This window comes from Nesoenas mayeri (genome assembly GCF_963082525.1).
Source record: "Nesoenas mayeri genome assembly, chromosome: 1".
NCBI lineage: Eukaryota > Metazoa > Chordata > Aves > Columbiformes > Columbidae > Nesoenas > Nesoenas mayeri.
Window position 1 is genome coordinate 46,566,528 of NC_137541.1, and position 8,355 is coordinate 46,574,882.

The 8,355-nt window shown below is 39.5% G+C and overlaps 1 protein-coding gene across 1 annotated transcript in view; it reads left to right on the top strand.

Annotated features, from left to right (window-relative positions):
* EEA1 (early endosome antigen 1) overlaps positions 1-7,692 on the top strand; it is a 71,315-nt gene extending 63,623 nt beyond the window's left edge. Inside the window, exons 24-30 of the mRNA XM_080363581.1 lie at positions 606-791; positions 1,255-1,386; positions 3,188-3,373; positions 3,672-3,910; positions 5,385-5,505; positions 5,858-5,956; positions 6,976-7,692. Coding sequence (XP_080219707.1) covers positions 606-791; positions 1,255-1,386; positions 3,188-3,373; positions 3,672-3,910; positions 5,385-5,505; positions 5,858-5,956; positions 6,976-7,098 — 1,086 coding nt within the window. The 3' untranslated portion in view covers positions 7,099-7,692. The remainder of the gene's footprint in view (positions 1-605; positions 792-1,254; positions 1,387-3,187; positions 3,374-3,671; positions 3,911-5,384; positions 5,506-5,857; positions 5,957-6,975) is intronic.
* Positions 7,693-8,355: the final 663 nt, after the last annotated feature.

The following is an 8,355-nucleotide window of genomic DNA, read 5'->3' on the forward strand; positions in this document are numbered from 1 at the left end:
TGTAGTAGAGTTTGAATGGATGTTCAAATTTTGTGTTTAAATGCTGATGCAGCTGAGACTGTGCCATGCTTTATCCTGACATTAGCATTTTTAGGTTGTACATTTCATTTTAGGATTTGCAAAAATTTCATTATTGTCCTAGAACTGGTTTCATTGAGTCATTGCTATAAAATAGCATTGAATGACTTTCAATATCTTCAGTGCAGCTTCACTGCCTCTTCAGTAACAGCTGTTTAGAGTTATAGAACAGTCGATTTGCCCAGAGAATAAAATAAATTTGTGTGAGCAAATTCAAGTTAATTCTCTTTTTATTAGTCACTTTTCATTCTCTGCCCTTTTGCAAGTTTTCACCTTTTCGCCATTTAAGAGTGCAAGTGGTAATATGTACAGTAAGATATTGCTGCTGGAAATGGTTCTGGGGTAGTTTCTTTTATTTAGGGTAAGCTCGTAACCTAAAAGTTTCTGTACCTGTGCTTTGTCAACATTTGAAGCTGAATGTTACACACTAGATAATGATTTTTCCATGTGGAAAATGTTTAAGTGCCTGTTGAGTATCTGAAGCTCTTAAACTGACAGATGATTTGCAGAGTTCTCTTTGTAATTAGTCCACAGAAGAAAAGCTTGCTCTAGCTCAAGAAGAATTAGTTTCCAGCAGAAATCGAATCGCTAGCAACAATCAGCAGATTCAGGAACTGAAGAAAGCAAAGTCGACGCTGGAGCAGGATGCGTCAAAGAAGGACCAGCAGCTGGGTGAGAAGAGCAAAATGTTACAGGATCTTCAGAATGACAGGGTAAGTGCCTCTGCCTTTTGAAGTCTTCACACAGAGGCATCCACCCCACACTGGCACCCTTTATGAATTTCTGTTACATCTTGAAAGCGGAGGTATTTTGGGAGCAGAGCGATGTTGTAGTGCATAGCAGTAGCAATTTTACTGAACCTCTGGTGCAGGACTTTTAATAGACAGTTGAAGTGAATTTGATTTAATTAGCTGTTAATTTGTTCTAGGTGGCTAGATGTGTGGGAAAATGTTATTAGTTTTAAATCTGAAACTGCAAACATGCTGCTAATTGTTTGCACTATGAACTGTGGGTAGAGATATGTGGTGATTGTTCCCTCTTAATTACACAGCCCCCAAGTGGGTTTTGGACCATGGATGTTTTTTGTTTGGTTGTTTGGTTTCGGTGGTTTTTTGGTTTTTTATTTTGTGAACTTGGAAGAAGTAACTTTTCTAGCACTTTTTATTTCTCTTCAAGATTTTGAAAGAAAAAGACTTGGCTAATGAAAAATGTAAAACAACGGAGCTTCAGGAAATAAGGAGTAGACTTGAAAAAGAAAGTGCCAAGCTGGGTGAAGAGCTTAGAGCCTGCAAGCAAGAATTTGAGAAGGTATACTGAGACAAACTGGTCTTCATGTGTTTTGTAACCTGTTAAGAAATATGTGCCTACTCAGTAGATGTTATCTGGAATGGCTTTGCAAAGATGGTTGCTGTAAGTGTCAGTGTTACAGGTAAGGGAACCCAAGCACAGATTTTGATGAGGTTCTTGAGTAATGCTGACTGGGTTAGTGATAAACCTGGAGCACTGGTGCCCGGTGTTCTTGGCCAGGTGGACCACATATCTCAGCTTCAAGAGGGGTTGTACATCCTGACTTTTGTTCTATTTCTCTGTAGATCGACTGTGCATACCCTTGCTTAACTAGTGTGGAGTGCAGAAAGATGTCCAAAAGTGTCATGAATGTGAACTTTCCCAAATATTCTAGGCACATCTGGTACTTCGCAAAGATGCATAGTAGAGTTGAAACTCCCTCCATGTGCTGTGGTTTCTAAAATGTCTTAAAAAGTCACACTTGCGGAGGAAACAATGTCAGGAGCCTCATAAAAAACTGACTCTCTTCCAAAATCATAACAATCAAATGAGGTCTCTAAAGGATAAATGTTTGGAGGCTTTAATTAAATAATTTTTGTTTCTTGCCACATTTTACATATTTCGTTTTTGAGTCTCTGTAGAAGCAAACACTCCTCAAAGGCTGTAGTTCGCATTTTCCTTATTATTCTGAGTTACATTTACATCTTTTAAAAACACACAGAGTTCAAGTTGCTGCACAAGTATAAATAAAGGTACAGTCCCTGTGTGCTAATACAAAGAAAGTAACATGATCTCTTATGAATTTCAGATGTTCTTTTGTTCTCCACTGTTTAGAAAATGGTCTCTTATTTTTGGAGAGAAGTCTGTACTTTGTTTCTGTCAAGCCATCTATGCCCAGTACTTCCCTGGATTTTGGGGAAGGGTTGTTGTAATTCTCGTCATTCTTGAAATCTCTATTCTAAAGAAGAAAATTTATAAATTTGTATATAGAATGTGTGCACACCAATGGCAGCTTAATATTAATCTCTTGATCTCCGTACAAGCAATCAGACTAAACTAGAAGCTGTCTCCTAAAGCCGTACATGCTGTTACCCGTCTCTTGCCAGGGTATGGATGGATGTGCATCAATAGGCCAGGCCCCTGTCCTCAGGATATGTTATCTAGCTGCCTTTGTTTTGATTTTAACTCATGATGGAAATTTTGATTTTGGTTTTAGTCTGTTAGTACCTGTATACTTGGCTGTGCAATTTTAAGGAAGAGGATTCCTATAAATTTAACAAACTGTTCTGCTTCAGGATTTTTATGTTTTATTGCAGAAGAACAAGTAAAACTAATATTTAAAACTAAATGTACCATCCTAGTTGCGTAAAACATAGGGTAATTCTTTATACGTTTAAGACTAACAGAAATTAGTTTCCTTCCATCAGTGTGTGGATTTTACATTGTCATTACAATGCCTTGAACCTCAGTATTGCAACTAGAGAACAATGTGAAGTACATTTTAGAGCAGAGTAAAAAATTACGATGGACATATCTTTTCAAAGAACTGTAGAAAATAATCCAACAGAGCTTCCACTACTTTAGTAGAAACATATTTTAAACTTATTTTAAAATTTGAATGTTGTTCATAATATGGGTACTAGTTTAAAATCTTTGATCATGAAAGTCACTGATAGTTTGTGCTGTAAATCATCCTTTCTTTCAGTGGTAAAACTAAAAATTATTGTTGTCCTCTTGTTGGAAAGAATTATAGTCGTTTTGAATTTAAATAGTTTACTCTTTCAATATTGCTACTTTAACTTTGAGCTCTGTATCCTAACAGGAGGTGGCAAATCTCAAGGATGCAAAGCAGCTATTGATTCAACAGAAATTAGAGCTGCAGGGCAAAATAGATAATATGAATTCAGCTCTGGAACAGGAGAAAAAAACCCATCAAGCTGTCAAAGATCAGCTGAAAAAGAGAGAAGAGGAGCTGAAGAAAGAATGTGCTGAAATTGAAGCTAAACTGGTTAGTATGTTAGAGAGTATAAGACTGTTGTTTTGTGAGCCCACCTGTGGATTCTTTCAGGGAAGCAAAGGGTTGGCAATTAGTTTCACATTACAGTGGTTTTTAAATGACAAGGTCAGAAACTTTTGAGGCGTTTAATGTTGTAGGAAAGTTCAGTGGGATGACAGTCTTGTCTAATGGGGTTTGTTGATTAAAAATAGTGATTCTAGTACAGTAAGATTCTTTGCCTCAATTAGATGCAGGGAATAGGGAAAGAATAATTGGAAGGTTGTTCTTCATTGCTCCATTGTTTTCTTAGCACACAGAGAAAAAAGAGAAAGAAGAAGAAAGCCGGAGACATGAGGAAAAGGAGACTAAGCTCACGATGCAGGTCACAGCTCTAAATGAAAACCTGGCTACTATGAAGAAAGAGTGGCAAAGCAGTCAGAGGCGAGTGAGCGAGCTGGAGAAACAGACGGATGATTTACGTGGGGACATCGCTGTCTTGGAAGCAACGGTGCAGAACAATCAGGATGAGAGAAGAGCGTTGCTGGAGAGGTGAGCTGTGGTCTTGACAATGTGGAAGTGTAGTCTGGGCAATGGATACCCCCACGCTGAATACTTGTTGATTTGGGATTCTCTGTGCATGCTTTATTTAAATCCATGTTTGTTCCTAATACCTGGGCTGGGAGTGTGGTTTCCAGAGTGCAACCTTCTGTCTTCCCTGCCAAAGCACAGCAAGGGGTGTTGGGAGCAAACTGTGCTCTTTGTGGGATTTGACAGGGTGACTGTTTTATAGAAAATCAGGCAGGCTTATCAGGACCTTACTTGTCACCAAAGCCAGAGCTCTGTGTTTGGACTTGAAGATTTATGGCTGTCCATTAAGAGCCTTCTAGATCCCTTGGGCTCCTCTGAGCTTGAAGATGTGTAGGTTGTGGCTTCTCATCTCATCTCATCTCATCTGTTGTATGAGTGTTGCAAGGCCTGACAGAGGGAGCTTCTCGTACCTGAGTTAACTACCCTTCTCCACCACTCTGAGGCTTCCCTGCCTTGACTCTCTTGGAGTAGAGGAGTCATGCAGAAGCCTGGAACAGCATCCTTAGTGCCTGCACTAGTATCCAGTTTGCTTAGGGACTTCCAGGTGCTCCCACTGCTCAGTGTTAGGCGAATGAACATATAATTGGATTAGATAGGCTAAGGTTCACACAAGAGGCATTTTCTTCCTCTTCAAAACCTACAGTCATCTTTTCTCCAGGTCTGCTGTTGTCTGTACAATATATGTAAGACTTAGGTGAGCAGGGCACCTTGCCTTCAGGCAGCAGGAGGCATGCAAGGCAGCAGGAGTTACCTGAAAGCAGCCATTACAAGGGTAGAAGAAACACCTGTGAGACAGGAAATTTTTTTTGTCCTTATTTCCTGTCATGTTTGGTGAAGGCAAAGTGGAAAACTTTTTTTGATACTGTCAAGCTTGCTGATTTGGTTTTTGAGCAGCAGACCTTGGGAAAGGATGGGATCAGTTCAAGTGAGATCCTCTTTCTTTGGCAGTCCCTTGCCATACTGTGCTTAACTCACCCAGCAGCTGTTTACAGCTTGGCAGAAAAACACCCTTTGAAATTTGGCTTTCAACAGTTAACTGAATTTCAGCTGATGGGAGGTGGCTTTGCTAAAAGAAAAAGGTTTCCTTTCTGCTCTGGTGTTTGACCTGATCTGCTGCAGCTGGTTTGTGAGAGTGTCCTGTTGCACAGGGGTGCTCATCAGGGTTTGCTGCTGGACTGCATTCAGTACTGTCCCTGGCTTTGGGAGTTACTCCAGGTAATAATAAGCCACAGATATTGGGGAGAAATGCCAGATGATTTTAAACTGATTGTTACAACAGAACATTTTTCCAGTCAAGTCATCCAAGAACTTTTCACAGCAAGAATGTTTTTGGCTGGATTTTATGAGTAACTCCTCAGTCGCGACAACCTGCCCAAAGGAGGCAGTGTACGTTGCCTCATATGCTTTGAGCTGATGGTTTACTGTTTTTCCTCAGGTGTATAAAAAGTGAGGGAGAAATTGAAAAGCTTCAAGCCAAACTTGTAGAAATGAAGAAAAAGCTGGACAACACTACTGCCGCAATGCAGGAACTTGGCCGCGAAAACCAGTCATTACAGGTATAGTTTGATTTGAAGCAGTTAAAGCTGTTGATTCTCTATGTGGGAACTTAGGAGAATTTCAAGTTTGTGTCAGATGAGTGGTGGGTTACCTTTCCAGAGTGATTAAGATGTTGTGATTGTGGTGTACATGGGTGATATTGCTGTCTGTGGGTTCTTAAATCTGCTCATAGTTTGGAAACTTGGAAGATTTTCTCTCTGAACAAATATAAGCTCTCAGTATCATGACAGAATTGGTGCTTTTATACTGCACTGAGTAGTGTGTGCAGCAAAAATAGAGGAAATTAGTAGGAATCAGATAAGAATTTTTTTTAAATTGCCTTTTTTTTTTTTTTTAATATGTCCTATGTAGATCAAACACACCCAAGCTCTCAACAGGAAGTGGGCAGAAGACAATGAGGTACAGAACTGTATGGCCTGTGGAAAAGGCTTTTCAGTGACAGTGAGAAGGGTAGGTGTGTTTTACTGTGTCTGGGGGGATTTGCTTGTTCTATTGTTTTCAAACTCTCAGATAGGATACAAACTTCCAAAAACAGCCTTAATAGTGCTGTGATACTCAGGGCATCTCAGAATACAGTTATTGCATGCAATGCCTTGAACGTTAAAGTTTGCAGAGCTTACTTTATTAATTATTCTTTTGCCATTTTAACAGCGTCAGTTTATAAACAGTGTTAAAATAGTTCAGTCATCTAAGCGAGCAACACTGTTGTAAGGGTGTTTACCGTAAACTTATGTGTAAGCGGACAATTTACAAGTATTAAGGGAATGTAAATTTGTTGAAATTAGATATGTGAAAATATGAAGCATCAGCATGATCTGGTGCTTTGTGACTATTACTTTATAAACAGTGACAGAAGAAGCAACTGGATGTGGTTTAGGTCTGTACTCAGACCTTCTTTGTAAAATCAGCTGTGGTCAGCCAAGGTGTCAGCATCCCTCTATTGGCAGGGTCTGCCCTTCATCTGGAGATTACCAACCCTTCAACAAGTGACTTGGCAATGAAGGGGATGAGGGATATTCATGAAGTTAATTTTACAGCGCTTCCTGGCTTGCTTTTAGGTAGCTCTCCCTGTCTTGCAGTGTCCGTAGTGATGTCCTTTGGGTAGGCTTTGAACAAAGGCTACTGGATCCTTTGATTCAAGGGTACTTCCCATGTGAAAGCAGGTAGTTACAAGTAAGGAGAACATGTTTTATGTGACCAAAACAAGTTCAAGAGGAGAAATTCCAGAGGAGAACTCGCTTCCGAAACTGTTATACCCTCCTGGCTCAGTGGAGTGCTTCTGAATATTTTACTCCTATACCTTTTATAAAGGATTTACTCCTGTGCCCTTCTGTGCGCTGTGTAACTACTATTTAAAGATTCAAACCAACTTCTGAAGCACGAGAGTTGGCTTGATATGATAGTCATCTCTACTAGTGATCGATTCCCTGTCATTGCTGTTCAGACTGTGTGTTTCTTTTCTTCCACAGCACCACTGTAGACAGTGTGGAAATATCTTTTGTGCCGAGTGCTCAGCAAAGAATGCCTTAACTCCTTCTTCTAAGAAGCCTGTCCGGGTCTGTGATACTTGCTTTAATGACTTGCAAGGATAACTGGCGATCTTGAGTGAAAAAGGAAATGTTACACTAAAATCTATAATTTCTGTTGATGCACTTCATTCAGCACTCAGACTACTATTCAGTTTGGACAATGATTGTGACACTTGGCAAAATTTAGTATATTTTAAAATGTTTATTGATACCAAGTAAAACTATTGTATTTTTTGTGAGACATGGGCTCAGATCATCCATAGCTTATTGCCATTTATCCTGGAAAGAGCTTCTATGTCTAGATTAGAAATACCCAGTTATTTGTAAATAAAGTTTAAACAGAGGAGTAACAATGTATTTTTTTATCTTTTATTTTTTTGTTCAAGAGAAACAGCGTTTACGTGATATTGCAGTTTATTCTTGTTTCCTTCAAAGACAAAGGAAGATGCAAAAACTTGTGAGGAATTTATGTATCAAATGTTGCTGTAAAAGCAGAACTAATTGTTGCATTTGATTGCATATCTGATGTTCTTTATAACCCCTTGTGATTTTGATTTCTTTCTGTCTCTCTGACTTTTCTCTCTAAATTTCAAACTCCACAGTGAGCGTAATGGCTGGACTTGACTCCAACTCAGTTTTGTTTGTCCACTTAGAACTTCTTGTAGTATCAGCACCTGAATCCAACTACAGCACTTGGATACTGGAGCATCTTTACACACACTGTATTGTATAGTTTGTGTGTGTGAGTGTGTGTGTGTCTGGGAGTCTGTGTGAACGAACGATGAGACAAAGTTTAGCTGGCATTGTAAGAATGTTACATGGCACATCACAATGTTGCATCTCATATTGATTGCTTTCGCTTTTTCATATTCGGTGGCTGGATTTTAATATTCCAGAAACCCTTACATGTGGGTTTTAAAAAGCAAACAGACAATACTGGTAGTAGCCTCTAGCATACTTCCCCCCCTACCCATACCCTGGAAGTCCTGAGAGGTTCTTGGGGTTTTAAGGGACATCCAGACCTTCAATGCTAGTTATACAAATAATAAAAAGTCTTTTTTTGAGACTGCTGCAGTTTATCTGGTCTTTTCTTCTGCCCCTTTTCTCAGCTTTTGGTGGAAGAAGCTGAACTTCTGCTGCGCCTGACAAACCTCAGTTCTTTGTCCCTCCATTGGATGCCCGTTCCCAGAAGGGTCTTAAATGTTAGGTTGGTTATGGGATTTAGTTTGCTCAGATCAGTGGTGTGAATCTCCTACTACTGGCTTAGTTATAAGCCAAACAGCTCTAAATAGGAGGCCAATATATATGTCTTTAGATATT